We start from the raw sequence: 23,456 nt of genomic DNA, 5'->3' as shown, positions 1-23,456 counted from the left end.
TTTAAATTTTTATCACAGGAACAATCAACCATAGATTGAGCCGCTGGAGGGACATCTGCAATCCACAACTTTGTAGATGCTTTTGAAGCGAGGTGAGCGTGCTGCCCCAGGTCCAACCTTCCCAGTAGATACATACAGCGCCTAGCCTTCCCAAATGGTCACCTATCTGGTACTGGCCAGACTCAACGTTGCTTAACTTCAGTGATCTAGTGAGAACCGGTGTGTCAACATGATTGTGTCACACATTATAGGAAGAAGGATTCAACATATAGTCTTTTTTATTATCAACCACAACAAAGTACACTGCCACTTTGAAGTAGGGGACTACTATCGGGGACATAAGTTGCAGGAATATTATAAAGGGAGATGACCAGCAAGATATTTGTTCACATTAAACTTGAATTTCTGCATGTCAGTATAGTTGGGAAAGCAGAATCTCGGAAGGGAGTCCCAAAGTCTATCAGTTCTGGAGAAGAATCTATTGGAGTAGAAGGTTTTCTTACACCTATGGTTCTCTACAGTGTAGGTGTGGGATTTAGCTGTTTGTCGGTTTTCTCAGGGGTATTTACGTCGATGAGTGCTTGTAGATCGTCAGATCATTCACCATTAAAATACTTGTAGAATAGGTCAATTATCGGTGCATTTAAAATAGAGTTTGCATAACAATATCTTACTAGAGAAAGTAAAGACGACACCTTTGGTTGAAAAAGAAACGTTAACATAATCCTATTCTTTTTGAAACTCGTAATATATATATATATATATATATATATATATATATATATATATATATATATATATATATAGTAATTTATAAAATATATATGGCGATTAAGCTACACTGAATATTCGACGTTTCATCCACTCTAGGACTGCTCAGGCTTATGCGCCTAAGCCTGAGGAGTCCTAGAGTGGATGAAACGCCGAATATTCAGTGTAGCTTAATCGCCATATATATTTTATAAATTGCTAACTAGCTCTACCTACGTATTGAGCACTTTTGAAGTAAATACTTAAAGTTTACGCATAAATCTATACTTTCGTGTATTAATTTTATGTGAGTAAATTAAGTAGTTATATATATATATATATATATATATATATATATATATATATATATATATATGACAATTCAACTTCCAATGACAAACCCTAGAAAAGCATGAAGAAGGTGACTGTCTTTTTCAAGATGGTTCATGCAATGTATGTACGAACACACTAAAGCCCATCCATCCAAAGAATTTCGTAATTTATTTTCTTCTAATGTCTACGTTAACACTTGCTTGTTGATAACAGAGTCCCAAACCAATCAACAGGTGTAGGCGGGACGGAATCTTACCAGCAACTAGGTGACTGACTGACTAATGCCCAAAATAATGGTTGCTTTTATCTTTTGCGCTTATTAATCTCTGGCCCTCCTTCATTAGAATGTTCTGCTGTGTACCCATTTTGGGTGATAACGATCTTGGATCGTCACTTTCAAGAGAAAATAATTATCTTACTTTTTTTTTTAAATCCAGACCCTAGATTGTTTTTAATCGCTTCCGCTCTGTTACTAAAGCGAGAATTTTCTATTCTTGCACGTTTGTCATCTTACATCGAAAAAGCGTATCTGCCACCATATGTTTCATTTGTAAGGCACAACCTTTGCAGCATAAGAAACCAATTTTGCAACCAGCGATTTTATTCCCCCTTCTGTTCAAAAATGCTAATGGCTTATAATCGCTATATATATCCGCAGGAGCCGTCCCTGACGTAATATATATTTCGAAAATTTCCACGGCCAATATAATCGCCAGAGTTTCCTTCTCAATAACCGAGTATAGCTTCTGCTGCACACTTCCAAGTTTTTTCTTTACACTGAATTGCATCTATGTCGGTCAGTTCAATATCGACTTCGTTTCCATAGGAGGAAAATCTATAACCATTTATGGGAAGTTTTTCCACGATTCCGACTTCTATTCTCTTTCTTACCCTGCCCGCTTACAGGTCTACCTTTATCATTACTCCTCATCCTACTCCCTCGATCGATATGTGCCCCATTATTCGACTTCTCGGTGCCTTCTTTCTCAGAATTAATGACTGAGCGGCCCCTGCATCTCTCAGTATTTTCACTGGTATCTCGCTTCCCGTTCCGTTCATAATTACCCCTTCCCTTGTGAAAGCTTTATAAATTTTGCTATCCTGTGTTGACGATATTACTCCTTGCAGCGTCGTGCCTGTTTTATTCCAATCGGACCCTCGGGTTAGTCGGCATTGTATTGCTACACGGTTCGCCTTCCCGCATTATTCAACTTATTGGCACCTTCTTTCTCAGAATTAATGACTCTTTATCTCTCAGTATTTTCACTGGTATCTCGATTCCCGTTCCGTTCATAATTACTCCTTCCCTTGTGACGATATTACTCCTTGCAGCGTCGTGCCTGTTTTATTCCTCGGGTTAGTCGGCATTGTATTGCTATATGGCTCGCCTTCCCGCACTTATAGAACGTAACTGGATTTGCCTTCTGTAATAGCGTCCATCAGCCATTATTCCAGTCATCTCTCTTCATAGGCATTTCATTTGGTTTGCTTTTATTTCTCTTTCGGGCTATCATATATTCATCGGTCATCGTTGCTAATTCGCTGCCTGATTCGAACCTTTTCTCATTTGATTGAATTCGCATTTCTTCAACACCATACAGAGAGTTATCAAAAAATTAGTTTATTTTAGAATCGAAAACATCAACTTAGGCTTCGTTGCATAAGTTGAATTTTTCAAAATAATAAATCTGGGTTTTCACATATACTTTTATGATTATTTGCAGATAAATGTATAAAGATTCTTGTAAAAATAAACTTTATTGAATTTATTCTTTAGGAAAAATATTTTCCCCGTACGCCACAAAGCGATTTATGAAAAAAAGTTAATTTTGTTTTAGAAGCAAAACATCAACTTCAGCTCCGTTGTTGGATTATTTTAATAGAATAAACGGGGCTTTTTATATATACATTTATCGTATTGTATTTATCGTGTATTATTGTGTATACATTTATCGTATTGTATTTATCGTGTATTACATTTATCGTATTGTATTTATCGTGTATTGGGAGATAAAAATGCAAAAATAAGTTGTTTTTTCTTGTAGAAATTTGTTTTTATGACGGAATGGAATTTGGTGCACTGGCGTACTTTTTGGTGAACCAAAATGGCAAATTGAAATCTGGGGTACTGGCGTCCGGTCTTTCTGGCGTGCTGGCGTCCAAAAAAAGAATTCGTATGAAACATAAGAAAGCAGTGTAAGAGAGAATAGTTGAGAAAGCGCATCATATGTCTACATACGTATTAATTAAAAAAGCATTCTTAACATTAGGAGGGATTTCTGTCAACTATTCTAAATCTCCCCTCTTTGAAAATGTTTTTTTATTTATGCTAATTCATCGGTTCCTGAGCTTCTTCCAGAGATGTTGCAACGAGCCAGCTTCATCTGCGAATATATCAGGAGTGATCCTCGGTCGAACCTTGGTTTTAGCTTTGAATCGTTGATTGTTTAAAAGACTACCACTTGTGCAAAATTAGAACTCAACTCCAGAGCGTAAATCATTAAAATCGTGTCGGAACAAAACAAAAGAAAATATAATAAAAATAATAGTTTTGCTCCATTGAAGACACGAGAGCACCCTTCGTAGGCTCATGCACCGATACAATTAGACCAAACATACTTACTTTCTTAAAAATTTTCAACTGGATGTACTCAAGGATTCCATGTTAATTTTGACAACAAGGTCGATCGTTATTTTATGTTTTTATAAATACTTTTAAATCTGTCTAATTTATATATATATATATATATATATATATATATATATATATGTATATAATTGATATGTATTTAATTGGAATTCATTATTAAGATAACTACGGAAGGAAGTAATAGCAGTGGATGCAGTCAGGAGATTCAGAGTTCCTATCACGTTCGGTTACAACCTGACGAAGTTCAGAGGAACAGTTGGCTGAAACGTCGTAAAACAGCTAAGAATGATAATGGTCCGCATTAAATAATATATATATATATATATGAAAAATGCGAAGCTCGCGGTTTGTTTACAAACAATCGTTTGAGCACTTTACAAGTAGCGGACGGATGTTTATTTAAATAGACATTCGGAAACAGGACTGTATGTCGATGACTACAAATATATTATATATATATATATATATATATATATATATATATATAATATATATATATATCAGGTCATGTCATATGCTACTGGTACCATGTAACCCAGTACTACCTGCCTCATGGTCGGGTCACCGGCGACTAAACTGGTTCACCACCAGACTTGTTTGGTGAGGAGGGCGGCTAGTCTCCCTGAAGGATCAAAAACAAGACCTTTCAAAGGGCGAATGAACTCTTTTTCTGGGTCAACGGCCAACTAGCACCGTGCATATTTGTGTGTGTGTATTGGGGTAGAGAGGGCTCCCGTAAGCCGTGGTGAAGGCAACCTATCTAGGAGAAGCAAATCTCTGATTTAAAAAAAACCATAAAGCGGAAGACCTGTACCCGCATTAAGCTGGTCTGCAGTTTAATTTGTTGCTGGCTATCTTGCTCTTGCTTGTTGCTGGATGTCAACATTTTGAACCGAGAGAGAGACTTAGCTGTCGTACAAAGCTAAGACTCTGTAACATCATATTTGTATAGATACTCCCTCAGACATTTGGGCTCATGGATTTTAAATATCTTAGGGAGTGGCACTCGTCTGACAAGACGTTGCAATCATCATATATATATACAGATAGACACACACACAAACACACGGCATAATCACGTTGGCACACCGGTTCCCGTTGGATCACCGAACCTGGTCAGTACAAAATGGATGACCATTTGGGACTTCCAGGTACTATATGTGCTCTCTGCTTATATCGGCATTGTTTTCAGTCATCCTGGATTTCTGCCACTGAACTTAAGCAGTGCCGATCCAGGAGAGGTGTGGTTTGTGATTGCTCAACCCTAGCCTAACAATTACACGCGCACCTACTCCTATAGGGGTATTCCTTGTCTTTCGAGACTAAACGGAGGCATCGATATATATATATATATATATGTATATATATATATATATATATATATATATATATATATATATATATAAAGTGTTAAATGCTATTGCGGAATTTTGAATTTGAATTTACAAATGATGTATATTTTAAATAAATTTTCATTGTACTCGAGGATTCCTTGTTAAATCTGTCTAATTTGTATTAATTTGAGAAGAAAGTTCTTGTGAAATTGTTCAGTTTAATTTCAACTGATGTATTTTCAAATACGTTTTCGTTTTAATATATATATATTAAGTTGAAAAAGGTATTGTGGAATTTACTTTATATGATTTTAAATAGCGTTTTCTGCTCTATCTAATCTTTTAAATTACATTCGTTTTAAAACAATTGTCCTCTTTTCAGAACGTTGAATAAAGGATGAAAAAAGCTTATTCGCACATATATATGAAAAGAGTAATAATTTAAATAACATTAAACTGGATCAGTATATTTGTATTAATAACAAATCCAGACCCTGGAAAATATAAACACAAGAAAAAGCCTTAAAAATAGTTTATTCCCTTGTTTATATGTGTCAAAATGTCTGCAAGTAAAATGTACACACACACACAAACACACACACACACACACACACACACACACATATATATATATATATACATATATATTTAATATCTAAAGAAAACCAGGAAGTAATTCTAAACTGTTTACATAAATCAAAATATGCATTATCGTGACTAAAACCTGACTAGCAAAATTATTAAGTTGTAATTGAATTAACGTACTTAGCAAGTAAAGTTAATTTTGATTTATTGAGACTAAAATATAAATAAATTAAGTTGAGAATAAAAATGAAAATAATAAATTTAAAGTAATAATAAAGGTTTCGTAAACAATTAAATATAAATTAAATATAACAATGATTTTAAAGATAATTTAAACAGTAAATAAAAAGGAAAGGATATGAATGTTTAGGCTGTACTATTTAGTATGATTTCAAATTATCATGTTAGAATATAATATAAATAGTATTAGATTCTATAAAAGTAATTTATAAGTGGTTTAATTAGATGTAATTAGTAACTAATGGACTACAATGAAACAAGATTCGGAAAATAGATTAGGAATATATTTATATATATATATATATATATATATATATATATGGTTGATATGTAGTTTGCTTGAAGCATTGTGCGGGATAGGTCCTTCATCCAGCATGCTTTGAATCGACCTGTTACGCACACCATTTGAAAAGGGAAAATTTTTCCGAAATTAATAATGGAATACGTCGCATAGGCTTACAAGCAAGACAACTGAATAAATATATATATAAAAGAAAAAAAAATATATATTTATGTACTTATTGATTTGTAAATCGCCACTTTTTCTCGTCTCCTCTTACCAACAGCGACTATAATTCATTCCTCGCATCGCATTGTGGCAGCCTTCTAAATCTCTTTTACACACACACACACACACACACACACACACACACACACACACACACACACACAAACACACAAACACACACACACACACATATATATATATATATAATTATATATAATTTACTAATGAAAATAAACAGAATAAATAAAACTTTATAACCTATAATTTAGATAATGATAACGTTTAATATGAACAATGAAGGTAAGTATGTTAATATCTTACACATAATATATTGTTTTACTGTGGAGTGATAAAACAAGCGTACATCTATATTATACAATTAGGAGTGGAGGAAGAATTAAATATTAAATTAGTATAGGGAATAGAAATGGCTCTTGATATTATTACTTAGTTTAATAGTAATGGCTGGTTTCCTTTAATGCATCTAAAACCAAAACTCCTATCTTTACATCATCAACGCTCTGATCCCCATCTGCAATCAATTGAAATGGATGGCTCTCGTCTAGGAGAAGCCCCATGTTTTGACAAGCTTCTGGGTTTGTCCTTTACTCCTGATCTGAAATAGAACACGTACATCAAGTCTGTTGCCAAGGTCGCTGGAAAGATGGTGGGATCCTTCTAACGCTCCAGAAGATATCTCACTACTGATGCAATGCTCTATCTATATAAAAGCCAAGTACGTCCAAGGATGGAATACTGCTGCCATATCTGGGCAGGAGCTGCTAAAAACAACGTATCCTGCCTTGACAGAGTACAAAATAGACTTCGTGGCTTATTGGGGGACGCCCTTTTCTCTACCCTGCAACCTCTCCCACAGAAGAGACGTTGCGAGCCTATCCTTGTTTTATCGTTATTTCCATGGCAGGTGCTCGTCTGAACTCCAATCTCTACCCCCCCACTCGCCAATTTTTCACGAAAAACACCCGTCTAGCTGAATCCACTGTGAAAAAATTTCCCCAATCTTTATCTGTGCCTAAATAAAAACGTAGTTTCCATGAACAAAGCTTCTTTTTTAGAACTGCACGCCTGTGGAACTCTGTTCCGTCTGCCTGCTTCCCACCTGACTACAACATGGATGTACTTGCAATAACCCTTATCCCTGAGTGGCTTCCAGGCCTTGATAAGTGGTGACCACCGTGTAAAAAAAATCCTAAAGTTTAGTTTGTTAAGTAAAGTAATTTCTTGATTAGAAAAGCTAAATGGTAATAATCATAATATTCAAAATGTATTTATAGTAATCAGACTCCAAATATGGATCTAAAAATAAAATGTATATGATGCAACAAGTTATTATTAATTGATTGATAAGTGGTTTCAAAGGTATGAGACAAATGGTTTACTTGTTAGAATCAATGTAAAAATCAAGGTTATAGTTATAATAAGATATATATATATATATTGAACATCTATTAAGATAAAGTATATATTTTTTAATATATATATATATATTCATTAACTAAACGTTTATTAATTCATTTCGGAATTATTAGTTAAATTTAATAAAATAAATAAATATAAATAAAATATAAAAAAATAATTAAAGTACATAGGAGCGAGGGTTTAACGTATAAGGAAAATCTGAGTTGGGTATGGTCTATAATTTGGAGGTCCAAACAATATTTATAAATCTTATTAAGTTGAATTAAAATTAGAATTTATTTATTTAATTATAATTAATATAGCATGTTATCAGAGTAAGAAACTCTGAAACATACTTAGAGAATCAGGATATACACAATGATAAACAAAAATTATACTTAAATAAGGAACAAGTTCGAAAAATGTTTATTTTTTTCATTTTTTTTTACACAGTGATCACCACTTATCAAGGCCCGGAAGCCACTCAGGGATAAGGGTTATTGCAAGTACATTTGTTAGTGTGGAGATCTGATGAAGTGTTTACTTAAGGGAGCGGTTCATTAGGAATTTGTTAACGTTGGACTTGAAGACATCCAAGTTGTAGTCAGGTGGGAAGCAGGTAGACGGAACAGAGTTTCACAGGCGTGCAGTTCTAAGAAAGAAGCTTTGTTCATGGAATTAAAACTAGATTGTCATATGTAGAATTGAGTAAACTTTGTAAAATGTAAAAATGAAAATATTAATTTCAATATAAATAATAATTGATGGTGCTGATATTGATAATAATATGAATAAATATATAAATAAATAAAAATGAAAGCATATGTAACTAATTAATTTACAATTCAACATTAGCAGATATGAAGTATAACTTATGACCATCGATTGAACTAATTTTTAATACTAACATTTTAAATTGGATTAATTAGTGAATTAATTTATAATATAAATCGATCTAATTTAAAAAAAATAATATTAAGTGAAAGACATTAAAACTATATTAAAATCACTTATTAGCTGAATATGTGTGTCTATGCGTTGTGAAAATAAATAAATATAAGTAAAGTTAATATTTAGTTAGATTTGTCCCAAGGGAGGTAACTCTGCCCCAATTTAATTAAGTAAATTTAATTATGTACACTTACCATATAAAGGAGTTTTCAGATTAATTTCAAACTTAACAAAAGGTAAATATAGTTTTTGAATTGTATCATTTTAAAAATTATAATTGTAAGGATTAATAAGCTTGATTATAATAGCTAACAGAATTGAATTATGTATGGTTTTCAATTCAAATCAATTGATTATTTATAATAACTGAAATGATCAATCGATTTTTTTTTAGCTTACTTGAGTATCATATATACAAACATGTATTAATGTTTATACTTTATTGATATTATTTTCATAAGTATGTATACACAAATTAGAATTAATAAATTTACTAATTATTAAATAAACATTTTGGTAGAAGATTCATAAATTAATTAAAATTGTTAGTACCAATAGTTGGGTTTAATGTCTTCTTTTTGATAAAAAATCAATATGGCGTAATAGAAAAATGTATAGGTATTTGCAGCTTCTCTTCCAATTTTCGGATTTTAATGAAGTCAAATCACACTTCATTTCCTTTTGACGGATTAATTGTTGCTATTTCTTCTGATGAGTTAAGGGCATAATAGATTCACTGATTGATGTAATAATTAAGTGATTGCTTTTGCGCTACGAAACAGATACTGCCAATAATTGTATAGGTAAACTGAATTAAAGGAATGAATTATAAGATGGCCAACATCATGAATTTTGGAATATACCTTTTTCTCTTTTATTCTCTATATTGCTCTGTAATTATATTGAGCATCTTAAATAAGGATTGATTGATATATATTATAAGAAAATATATTTATACATACATATATATATATATATGTGTGTGTGTGTGTGTGTGTGTGTGTGTGTGTGTGTGTGTGTGTGTATGAAGATATATATATGCAGGAGTATTTTTATGTTTTGTTATATACATCGTTCTAATAATGAGTATAACACAAAAAGGAAGGAAAAAGTATAGCAGAACCCCGGAATGCGGTTGCTCTAGGATACGTTTTTTCGGGTTACGATGTTTCCGGTCCCTGGTTACGGTATTTTCCCGCCTTACGGTTTCATTTATAATGATATTTGATCATATACATGTTTATTATATACTGTACTGTATTTTGTTAGTAATTTTTAATGCGTATCCTGGTCTTCTACTGTAATAAAAACGCAGCGAGATTTTGCGTCACTTTGCAAGTATAACTATCTTCCACTCGATATCATGTCGAAGAAAAAGAGAAAAAAAAGATTGACAAAGGCGTCTTACTCCGAAATATATTTCTTAAAAACTAAACACTCGTTTATTTTATAAAAAAAAATCGCGTTGCAGTTTTGGATTCAAACGTATTTAATACGTATTTTATTCTTCAAATTTTACTCAGCGCTTCTAACGGAAATAAACAAAAAAATACCCCAGATTATATATATATATATATATATATATATATATATATATATATATATATACTTGTTTATTGTTATATAAACATGCTCACATCCCGCTGCTACAAACAGCTACTTGCTTCAATCAAACAACAGATATCATCAGGCAGCGACTTGACTATTCAAATGTTCATTGAATAATCTATTATTATTATTATTATTATTATTATTATTATTATTATTATTATTATTATTAAACAAGTATTATCAGCTCTTTTTATTGAGCAATATCTAACAACTTCGTTGAATTCACTAGTCCATTACTTTTGAATAAAAAAACCCCGAGTATGTATATATATATATATATATATATATATATATATATATATATATATATATATATATATATATATATAATAGCAAAAGTATCCGTAGTTAACTGGGTTCAAAAATAGCCTACAGAAAATGGACTTTGATTTATGAAAGTATGCTAGGGCTAGGTTATGAAAAGGAAGGGTTGTAATATATATCATTATATGTGATCAGTTTTCTATAATAGTCAACCATATAGGAGCCTATTCCTGACCAGACACACACACACAGACAGACGTTCAGCTTTATATATATGTGTCTATAACAGATGAAAAAGGGCGAAGAAAAAAAGAAACAAATAAGAATCATGTGAAATATCCCTTTTGTTTATTTAACATAAAATAGGTCTGGTAGTTTACATGCCAAATATAAAGATGACGGTGTTTTTTTTTCACTGAGTGGATGTCTACCAGGTAGAATTGCACCGGCTTTTCAGGTAACCACAGATCTTGGGATGTTTTGAGAATCGGCTATAGAGACCCATCATCTTGGGGTAGCTGCTGAACATGTTGGGGAAGTCCCTGAACATGTTCTCCATGCAACAGTAGAACATCATGTCGCACCACATCATCTGAAACAAGAATAAAAAGTGCCACATAATTAAGAGAAATGTTATTTTTGTTTACAAACAACTACAAATTGTACAACTATAATATGCTCATGTGATTTTTTTTTTACATGGGGGTCACCACTTATCAAGGCCCGACGGCCACTCAGGGATAAGGGTTATTGCGTGTACATTAATCAATGAGATAGTATTGTAGTAATCATTAGTATTGGGGTTTTGATAGAGTGTCTTACTTAAGGGGGCGGTTTGTCAGGAGTTTGTTTATGTTGGACTTGAAGACGTCCAAGTTGTAGTCAGGTGGGAAACAGGCAAGCGGCAGAGAGTTCCACTGGCGTGCAGTTCTAAGAAAGAAGCTTTGCTCATGGCATCTACATTTGGATTTAGGAACAGATAAAGAGTGGGGAAAATTATTGACAGTAGTTTCAGCCAGACGGGTGTTTCTCGTGAATTTATCAGGAAACATTTTAGTTTAAGAATGTACCATGTACTAGGCAAAATTATTTACAAGGTTTTAATATTTGATAAATGTTTATAAAGTAATGTTGCCTACCTTTTCTTAGCTGTATTGTTATATTTTAACGGTTCCAACACGTTGTAGACTTCCTCGCCAGTAAATAGATGAAAGTAAAATAACTTGACTCGTTTCTTAAAAAAAAGCCTTTATATCTGATATTTCTAACAACACAATTTTTAAAAATATTTAAACAGCTTATTTGTCCTCCGGCCGCGTGCGGCTTTTCGTCTCGTCTATAACGTCACGCACGTGTCTCGAACACGTTCTTCCCTGAACACTGGTCCCATCTCGAACGCTTGCTTCCCACATCAAGTCTCTAACATCACTTCTCCAAACACATGTGTCCTTTTGCCTTTGTTGTTATGGAACTTTCCGCAGCCGGCTTGGTCATTTGCATATCATTATGTAGATTCTGTCAGCGTCAGCTTCTCTAGTACAATGATAGTTATCAAGTACATTTCGCTTTCGGTTGTATACTTTTATAGTCGTGATAGAATGGTGCCACAGCGAATAAAATTACACTACATGCTCACATTTACAGAGGTGGATGTAATACCTGGGAGGGTGGTATAATGACAAATGATGATATACTACATTATGGGTAAGAAGATAAAGTTGTCGCCTTAGAAAAGACGACAGGATTCCATTTCCATTTTATGAAAACCATCTACTAGTTGCCTTGTTGTATATAAATCCCACGAGCGATAGGAGGCTTCTATCATGTCTTAAAATAACACAATGCTCACCGAGCGAAATCGGGGATGTGCCGCTGTACAACTCATGCTCTCTACCAATCAAATGTCTGACAACAGGACCATTGTCAGCACCCTCAAAGCATAGCTGGGTTGCTACGAATAACAGGGACGTGCTCATGATGAAAACACAGTTTCCGGTCGCGGTTATAGTTTTATAGTTTTAAGTGAGAACTACATCATGCCATATCACATCTTCGAAATCAGATTGAAAGTCAACACCAAAATGTACCTGGATTTGCTGAAGAGTGTGGTGATTCCCTAGTGCAATCAGGCGGTCGCTGGTAGATCCTAAATTTGGCAGAAGGACTCGGCGCCGGCCCACAAGTCAGATGTCACTTTGCTGCAAAAGGTAATCGCAACCAACTCCATGTATTCTGCTAAGTTCAAATCATATAATGTCTTCAGAGGAATCGGACGAATAATGGACCGATGCCTACGGAGAACACTAAGCATGATTTCATGTACGGCATGAACATGCCACGATACAAGAATCACGAGTCAATTACGCATCGATTATTTTTATTAACTCTTAATTTGTATTGCAACCTCTTTTTATATACGTAACTAAAAGAATGGAGGTCGATTGCTTGTTGATGCGGACTTTAAAGGAAAGGCAACGCCGCTTTCTTGAGCACCTATTCCGCGAAAAAGAGAGCATCGGACGGCACATCTTGAAGAACAAAATTGACGGAAAGAGAGACAGAGGTAGGCAAAGAATAGAGGTATTAGACTGGATGTGCAGGGCAATGGGTGTCAACAGTACCATGGGACCCCAATTAAAAGCAATGGACCGAAGCCTATGGAGAACACTAACCATGATTTCATCTACGGCATGGACATGCCACGATACAAGAAGAAGAAGAAGAAGAAGAAGAAGAAGAAGAAGAAGAAGAAGAAAAAGAAGAAGAAGAATTCCTTTGCCATTCGGAGCCCGTGGCACAGTGGATAGAGACGTTGCATCTCTACGGTTCCAAGTGAGCATTGCCTGAAGATAGCGGTTTCAATCCTCAAAGTCGGCCAGAGGCTTACTTGGCCAAAACGTGTTGAGATGACAACTATGGAAGGCAGTAATTGCTGACGATGCAGTTAAGAGATTCGCATTTCCTTTCCCGTCGCGGTTACCACCCGACGAAGGCCAGAAGAATAGTTGGCTGAAACGTCGTGAAGCAAAAACCTAAACAGATCAGGATTAATAAAAATGAATTCTTGAAACTATTTTTTTTTCGTTTTTCTTCATAATCTTTGTGCCTTATTATTTTGCAATTATTTACAAATTCGTAATACCTGTACCCTTATGATGTAATCACTAATACTAATAACGAAACCAAGCAGCAAAATCCCACCCCTTTAGTGTATGTAAATGCCTAGCTGCCGGGAAGCCTTATACCCTAATAGTTTATCCCCTCGAAGTTTTGAAATTCCCTCCAGGTCTTTTGCTATCCTGTCTGTACCAACGTACAGAAATTTAAATGTAATGTGAACAGACATCTTACTGCTCAACTCTTTACATAGTGTCCCGGAAGATATGGTCCCAAACAGTGGCCATTTATGTTTAAGTGGCAGTATTCCTTGTTTTGGTTGTATAGAAGTAAAAATAAATGTGTAAATGTTCAAACATTGACAAGATTAAATACGCGGTATATAGGTGACTAAATAATATGCTACGAACCTGATCACCCATGAACCACTGGCTACCACCATTACGCATACACAGACACCTCTCCATGAAGGGCATCACGCGGTTGAAGGTGTTCATGTATCTCCAATACATGTAGTTCTGGAAAAGAAGGAGACATGAATATAGTTCTGGATTCATAATTTATGAAAGTCTTTAATGAAACTAGCATTCGATCTTTCCAGCGGTTTTAAAAATGTTTCGATCTATTTTTTAAATATATATAATTAAAATAGAGATGGAATTTGGTTGGAAGTTATTGGAATGGCGAATTACTTACATCGTAGTTCTTGCAGTTGCCTTCACCGCCGAAACCGTAGTCGTTCATGTTGTACTGTGGAGGAAAAAGAAAAAAAAACTTTAGAAAAAAATGAGAGCTAGTATCTCTCTCTCTCTCTCTCTCTCTCTCTCTCTGTATATATATATATATATATATATATATATATATATATATATATATATATATATATATATATATACAGTAGAACTCTAGGATATGGTTACCCTAAGATATGGTTTTTTCAGGTTACCATGTGGAATGCGATGTTTTTTCGGCCCCGGTTACTGTATTTACCTCGCCTTACGGTGTTATTTATAACGTTACTTGATTATATACAAGTGTAATATATACTGTACTGTATTTTGTTACTAATTTTTAAGTTCGTATGCCAGGGGTCTGCTCTCTCTCTCTCTCTCTCTCTCTCTCTCTCTCTCTCTCTCTCTCTATATATATATATATATATATATATATATATATATATATATATATTAATCAGGCTTAATTCTCACGAGGATGAAATGCGGAATATTCTTTGTCGCTTAATTGGCATATATATTTTCATAATTTACTGCCTAGCTCTACTTATGTATTGAGCACTGTTGAACTAAATACTGAAAATTTACGCATACAATTATATCTTATTTTATTGACAAGAACCCACGTTTGCCCAGCTGGGCAAATTTGAGTCCTTGTACCGGAAAAATATCCAGTAAATAAAACGTTGTTTAGTAAGTCGTTATTTTTTGTATTTTTTTGCATTTTTTTGCATTTCCATACACTAAACATGGATATAAATATCACTAAAATATCCGCTGAGACATAAACTTCATTTCGGTACCTTTCTTACCTGGGTAGATGTCCTGTAGGCTGAGATTAACCGCGTCGCACACATACACCCCCCCACAGACAGACATTAGGAAAATTTATAATAAAAGAAGATATATGTAATATATATAATCAGTGCGGCTGTCTATCTATCTACATATATATATATATATATATGTGTATATATATATATATATATACATACATACATCATCAGTGCGGCTAGACAGGCAATTACCATAAACCAGGATCGAAACCCGACCGCCCGCACGACAGTCAAGGCTTATAACCATTACGCTAATCGGAGGCGGCTGTACGCGTAGTGAATTTACAGTGTTTTGACATCGTCCAAATTCCTAAGTTCTATTTGTTTACACAATGAGCATATATATATAGTGGGTAGATGACAAGGTGGTATTCCACGTAATAATGTACTGGAAACCTGCTGCAATATACCTTTCATATCGTAGTTTGGGTTAGCTCAATCCTACTGAGCAAAAATATATACTCGTATCCGACTGCTGTAAAAGATATATATATATATATATATATATATATATATATATGTATATATATATATATATATATTAAATTATATCATATGTATATGTACTATTGTTGTATTATGGTGTGGCTCCCAGGTTGGGAAATCGTAATAGTGCGTAGGACTCCCTGACAATGGTACATAGCAGTTTTAGTTACGTCGATCGTCCGTAGGTTCATTTGTTTACTAGGCGGTTGTGATGACAACGAGTTAAGACTAGTGAGTTATCTCACCTTAGACTGGCACTTTTTCTTTATCTTGCCTCTCGTCAATTGTCAAAAATGTCATAACAACGTTGAACCTGAAAACAAAGCGGTTGACGACTTAGAACGATCAGCTGTAACTTAAAAACATGCATTAAAAGACGTAAGTCACAATTGTGTTTGTTTTTGTATAAAATTATATTTTACAATATAGTTACAATTTAAAACAAATCGTCTTTTTTCTTTTGGTGGTTCTGAAGTTCACAGTTAGCAGTTTTTCTCACAGTGCTCTGAGGAGGGAAAAATGACGCTTCGACAAGACGGTCTTCAGCAACACATGCTTTTCCGTGTTTCTCTCTCTCTCTCCTCTATCTCTGTTCTGCTGATTCACCGTTTTTATTGGCATTTTGTCTCTTTGTTTTTTTCTATCCACGCGTTCTGTCAATCGGTTGATACATGTGTTCTTAAGTCACGTTTTGACCTCAAAAAATCATTCGATTTTGTCTTCACACAGCGACACGTGAATTACCCACTCATGCCAATATCTGTAATTCCAGAGCTTACGAGGAATGTCACGTTTATTTGTTTTGTAAACAAAAAAATCGTCGTCCGATTTCTCTGTTTATGACGTAAGCCCTTCCTCTTTTCAACAGGTAGACAATCGATTATTCGATGCCCACTCTTTTAAATCTTTTATTAAAGTTTTTTCTTTTCAGTTATGTATGATGGTTCCAGCCATTCATTACATAACACTATATATATATATATATATATATATATATATATATACATCCTCTATATAAAAAAATGCTAAGATTAGAATGCGAAATTACAGTAATTAAACATTGCTATGGTCATGAAAGGTTTTTCACTCTTTTAAACTGTATATGAAAAAAGCTTTGTCAAATCAATTACTCACTCGCAATCATTGCATTAGTTTCCTGCAAGAATTTACGCTAGTCTTAATATTATTGTACGGATCATCAGGTGTTTACCATGAAGAATTATCTCGAGGATTTAAGAACGAAACACCCAAATGACTAAGAAAATATATATGACCTTAAACTATATCCAGTAGTGAGACCCCAGCTTGCGGGCTTTGTGTAGTGTGAAGTCACCCTTTAATTGCCATTGCTCCCAGGTCCACCCTGACCCGGAGTGGTAATACCTGTTAGGGTCCCACCTATGGGTTAAATAGAAACCGACTTAAAAAAAAAACAAACAAAAAACAAATATACTCTATTAAAATATTGTTCTTCAAAATCACTGGATTCGACATTAAATAACCTGAAAAGGGTTGATATGCCGTAAAACAAAAACAACCAATTAACCTAATCAGTATCTGAACAATAGCCTCATTTCCAACTTTTGAGTTTTCTTTTCTAATTTTTTAAATAATTAAGAGTCAACTTGTGTTGCAAGGTAAGAATTTTGAATGGGAAATTAAGGGTGGTGTATTGACTTATCTAAAATGTTTTACTCACCCTGAAGCGTCCGTTCTTCCAGTGGTAGTACCTCATGTAATCGTGCATGATTTCATAGAAGCAATCGCTGATGTAGTCACACCTGAACATGTCTATGGGGCTCTTGGGGTAGAAATCTGTTGATGATAAATTAGAATAGTCACGATCAAATCAGTGAAAATACAAAAATTCACTTATTTGCAAAATTGGGAATTCAAACATTTAATGCATTTCATAGTTTATTTTAATAGAGACGTTATATTTACTCCGGAGAAACAGATTATCTGAATTTGTTTTATATAGTAATATAAGTGATAAGATACTCACTGTATTCGCGGGCCAAGTACCTGCAAATGGCCATAGTCTCAGGCATCATGTCGCCATTGTCCATCTGCATACAGGGGAGGTAATTGCAAGGGAAATCTGCAAGAGACAAAATAGTAAATGAATAAGGTTGCTATAAAAAAACAAACAAACAAAAAACAAACAAAAAATAAACAAAAAAAACAAAAAAAAAACAACAAAAAACAAGGGTTCGTATTATGACATCAACTTTGGCGTTAGACGGTGATTAGCAGTATTCGTTTCGTTAACTTCATTTTCATGTAAATAATTTATTTATTATTTTTATGGAAATCTTTCCTGATAAGATGTGAAGCCACTTTATATAAGGAATTAACAAAAACGAAACATGCTTATAGTAAAGACAGACGATGCCTATTGTCTGAAATCTTCCAGAGATCAAAGTTATAGGCAAGAGGAAAACAGTCAGCAGGAAGAGAGTTCCAACAGCCTGCAGTTCTTGGAAAGAAGCTACGGGAATCGGAAGCTGTATAATAATAATGATGTATGGAAGAGCACTACTACAGTCAAATTAACGTGATTTTCGGAATATGACAAATATGCATAAATAATGTATGTGAATTTTTGGAATATGACGAATAAGCATGATAAATTATGGGTAGTTAATTGCAAGGAAAATCTGCAAGTGACAAAAAATGTAAATAAAGTTGCTACAAAATATTATGACAACATTTTTGGCACCAATCGACAATTAGCGACAATTTGTTTTATCAATTGGATTTTAAGTGTAATAATATCAGTATTTTCTATGGAAATCACTCCAGACAAGACGTGAAGCCAGTTTATGTAAGGAATTCACAAGACCAAAATATGATTATCGGAAAGACAGAAAATGCTTATTGTCTGTAATCTTGAAAAGCTCAAAGTTATAGACAGGAGGAAAACAGTCAACAGTTCAATAAGTTTGCAGTTCTTGAAGCTACTGGAATCGGAAGCTGTATTATAATGCCGTATGAAAACAGAAAATGAACGGAGACCACTAGATAAACGAGTCGCACAAGTTGACATATAGGAAACAAGGAATAAAGTAGACAATTTAGAAGAATATATGCTAAGTGATTAGTTGAGTTTGAAAAGAACACCGCAAAGTGATTTATTAAGTTGGTGCAAAAATAATGTCGTTTTTTTATCATATATATATATATATATATATATATATATATATATATATATATATATATATTTATTAAAAACGACATTGTTTTTGCGCCAATCTAATACATTTAAAATCAGAATACGTTGAAATATGTATTATTTGCTTCAGTTCCGAGAATTAAAAAAAACTAAAAATGAAAAAAATAAACCTTCTTTATCGTCTCGGAAATGAACGTACGTATAATCTTTGTAATTAGTCTTGAATTTGGGAAACTAAAATAAATAATGACAGTATTTTATGTTTCAACTCTTTTTGTACATGAATATATATATAATTGCTAAGCTGTTATAAAACTATTTTTAAGGTAATGTGTTTTTGTATATGAATACATATATAATTGCTAAGCTCATATAAAACTATTTTTAAGGTAATGTGTTTTTTTATATGAATATATATATACTTGCTAAGCTCATATGAAACTATTTTTAAGGTAATGTGTTTTTGTATATGAATACATATATAATTGCTAAGCTCATATGAAACTCTTTTTAAGGTAATGTGTTTTTGTATATGAATACATATATAATTGCTAAGCTGATATAAAACTATTTTTAAGGTAATGTGTTTTTGTATATGAATACATATATAATTGCTAAGCTCATGTAAAACTATTTTTAAGGTAATGTGTTTTTGTATATGAATACATATATAATTACTAAGCTCATATAAAACTATTTTTAAGGTAATGTGTTTTTGTATATGAATACATATATAATTGCTAAGCTCATATAAAACTATTTTTAAGGTAATGTGTTTTTGTATATGAATACATATATAATTGCTAAGCTCATATAAAACTATTTTTAAGGTAATGTGTTTTTGTATATGAATACATATATAATTGCTAAGCTCATATAAAACTATTTTTAAGGTAATGTGTTTTTGTATATGAATACATATATAATTGCTAAGCTCATATAAAACTATTTTTAAGGTAATGTGTTTTTGTATATGAATACATATATAATTGCTAAGCTCATATAAAACTATTTTTAAGGTAATGTGTTTTTGTATATGAATACATATATAATTGCTAAGCTCATATAAAACTATTTTTAAGGTAATGTGTTTTTGTATATGAATACATATATAATTGCTAAGCTCATATAAAACTATTTTTAAGGTAATGTGTTTTTGTATATGAATACATATATAATTGCTAAGCTCATATAACACTATTTTTAAGGTAATGTGTTTTTGTATATGAATACATATATAATTGCTAAGCTCATATAAAACTATTTTTAAGGTAATGTGTTTTTGTATATGAATACATATATAATTGCTAAGCTCATATAAAACTATTTTTAAGGTAATGTGTTTTTGTATATGAATACATATATAATTGCTAAGCTCATATGAAACTATTTTTAAGGTAATGTGTTTTTGTATATGAATTCATATATAATTGCTAAGCTCATATGAAACTATTTTTAAGGTGATGTGTTTTTGTATATGAATACATATATAATTGCTAAGCTCATATAAAACTATTTTTAAGGTAATGTGTTTTTGTATATGAATACATATATAATTGCTAAGCTCATATAAAACTATTTTTAAGGTAATGTGTTTTTGTATATGAATACATATATAATTGCTAAGCTCATATGAAACTATTTTTAAGGTAATGTGTTTTTGTATATGAATACATATATAATTGCTAAGCTCATATAAAACTATTTTTAAGGTAATGTGTTCTGACGTCCTTTCTCCTCACACATCTCTCATCATTCCACACAAACTCCGTGCCTTCCTTGGATCCCTTATTCCACTCAAAAACTGATTCTGGATTCATTTAAGAGTATCTAAAAGCAGTCTGAAGCATTCCATATGGAATTTAAAATGGAATTTTATTCCATATCTTTCTTCTAAAGTGTCCTCATGCCCACATTGCACTTTTGAAATTCAGCAGCTGTTTTTGTAGAGTGTTTTCAGTTTTTAGTAGACTATATTCCAATTACTGGTGTAGCTGTTCATTTGCACATGAAATTAAAAAAATTGGCCAGTCATCTAATCAGATGTATAGCTATAATCTACGGAATTTCAAGGGTCTACGAAAAATTTAAATGCCTGTACAAAACAGGGCTGGAATCTTATTTAAGGCACTTCGTAAACTCGATTCTTAGACTTCCGGTTTGTTGGTTTTCATGGTTCTTGTGAGCTGCGATGTTGATATACTGCGGAAATAATTATATCATCTCTAACGCTCTGAAAATAATATATATATATATATATATATATATATATATATAAAAGACATGATTCCATTTCCGTTTGATGAAAACTGTTTTTTTTTGTTGCCGACCATCTACCAGCTGGCTAGTTATGTACAAATCCCAAGAGCGATAGGAAGCTTCTATCATATCTGAAAGTGACAAATGTTAAATGAGCGGGATTGGAGATGCGCCGCTGTAGAACTCATACTATCTACCGATCCAAATTATGACAACAGGACCATTGACAGCACCCTCAAAATGCGTCGCTGGATTCTCACGAATAACAGGGATGTGCCCAAAACAATTATGGTTTTCCTGTAGTTTTAACTAAGGGTCAGATCATTCTACTTCCCATCTTCGAATTCGGCTTGAAAGTCAGCATCAAAGTGTACTTGTATGTGCTGAAGAATATGGTGATCCTCTTATGCAGTCAGGTGGCCGCCAGCAGATCCTAGGTGTGGCAGCAAAACTCGGCGCCAGTACACAAGTCCAAAAGTGCCCAGGCTTCATTGACGTAAGGAGCCAAACAAAAACAGTATTTCAAATTTAACGATAAGTGTTAGAGGAATAGATACTGATCTCCAAAAAAAGCAAGTCTTCCCCCTTTGTCAGGAAGATCGCTCTTGGAATATAAGAACTAAAGGACAAAGTAAGGGAAGCGAAAGTTACGTCGAAAGTAAACCCAAGACCCACTTTCTACTCTGCTTAATTACAGTAGCCAAAACCACTCAGCAACTTCGAACAAATATATCTCTTTTCAGGGCATATTAGTAACAAACGGAGAAAAAGAGAGAATGTTAAGGTTCCTTACCATTCCTGCAACGATCCCAGTCAGAGAATTCGTATCTCTTGTCCATGTATTTGACGCCGGCCATATGGAACATCATACGAAGGATCTCGGCACGTCCGCGGCCGTTGAAGTAATGGAGGGTGTAGTTAGGCATGGTGGAGGGGTTTTCTGATTCTAAATAACCAAAAACGGAGAAGGAGCTGTTGTGGTTCGTTTGACGACGAATCTTCTCTGACGTCCAAGGAAGGAAAACCCACGCGTATTTATACTCTCAGCTTAATCAAGCTCTTTGTACTCATTAATAGGAAAACGGGAATGTTTCCAATATTGCTTTTAAGTTTATTTTTTTTTTATCGTTTGTGAGAGTAAATTTTGTTGGCACTTTTCACGTTGTCTAAGAGTACAAGTTCCCCGAAATAATTATTGTCTGCTGAAATTTGGTGCTCCAATTACTCTTCGGAAAAACTACTGCATTTAGCCAAGATTTTATTTTATATAGAAATCACGGTATTGTTCAAAGACTCGAATTTGGCAAGATCTATAAAGAACGCTGTATTTATCAAAAGAATAGCAGGGAGACCCGACATTGCACGGCATTGAATGATAATCAACAAATGTTTGACACTCCCATATCTTTATTGTCATCGAAATCTCCTATTATTCAATCAAATCGATTAGTTTCCTGCTCTGGTTAGGGACACATCGTGGTGCACTGCAGAAAACCTACAGTTGTTTGCATTAAAGTTTAAAATCCAAAAGCCAAGTATCGTTCTTCAATTGTGCTCTAAAGAGAAACATTCATTTTGAACGCGCCCCTGTCATATTAAAGAACATATGTTTATTTTATATGCATGACTTTACTGCTTGTGTGGCAATAATGGCTGAAAAACTCATGTATCATGGTGCGAGTGTGATTTAGACGGGCGCATTCATTTCGAACGCGCCCCTGTCATATCAAAGAACCAACTGTTGATTTTATATGTCGGGCCTTTCGGCTTGTGTGGTAATAAAACTTCTCAAATGCATTTGCGATGTTAGGCTGTGTAAGGTGTTAACTTTGGTCAATATCGCCTGTTCCTTTATTCATCGGATTATTTTGATTATCGATTATCGATACTTTTCGAAAACATTCCGATATAAAACCTATCCAAGAACACTGCCAGACACATGAAGTACCGTTGTGTGAAATTTCATAAAAATCGGCTCTGCCGTTTTCGAGCCCATAGAGAAGTCTCACTCTCTCACACACACACACACACACACACACACACACACACACACACACACACACACACACACACACACACACACACACACAGAGAGTTCCTATTAAGTATATAATTGTGCAAGATGGCCAATAAAATTGTCGCCCTAAAAAAGAAGACATGGTTCCATTTCTGTTTTCTGACAACCGATTTACTTTTTTTATTGCAAA

The 23,456-nt window shown here is 33.5% G+C and overlaps 1 protein-coding gene across 1 annotated transcript; it reads right to left on the bottom strand.

Moving 5' to 3' along the window:
* Nucleotides 1–11,072: 11,072 nt before the first annotated feature.
* Nucleotides 11,073–22,175, bottom strand: LOC145265290 (S-crystallin SL20-1-like). Its single transcript, XM_080121068.1, has 6 exons — nucleotides 22,043–22,175; nucleotides 17,821–17,916; nucleotides 17,515–17,630; nucleotides 14,459–14,512; nucleotides 14,173–14,280; nucleotides 11,073–11,237 (listed from the first exon to the last, which is right to left on the bottom strand). The coding sequence occupies exons 1-6, from the start codon at nucleotides 22,173–22,175 to the stop codon at nucleotides 11,073–11,075; spliced, it is 672 nt and encodes a 223-aa protein (XP_079977194.1).
* Between the last annotated feature and the right edge of the window lie 1,281 nt (nucleotides 22,176–23,456).

Source organism: Euprymna scolopes, chromosome 40 (genome assembly GCF_053919585.1).
Source record: "Euprymna scolopes isolate OS-2025 chromosome 40, ASM5391958v1, whole genome shotgun sequence".
NCBI classification, from domain to species: domain Eukaryota; kingdom Metazoa; phylum Mollusca; class Cephalopoda; order Sepiida; family Sepiolidae; genus Euprymna; species Euprymna scolopes.
Note: the sequence above shows the minus strand (reverse complement) of the source record. Positions and strands in the feature narration are given on the sequence as shown.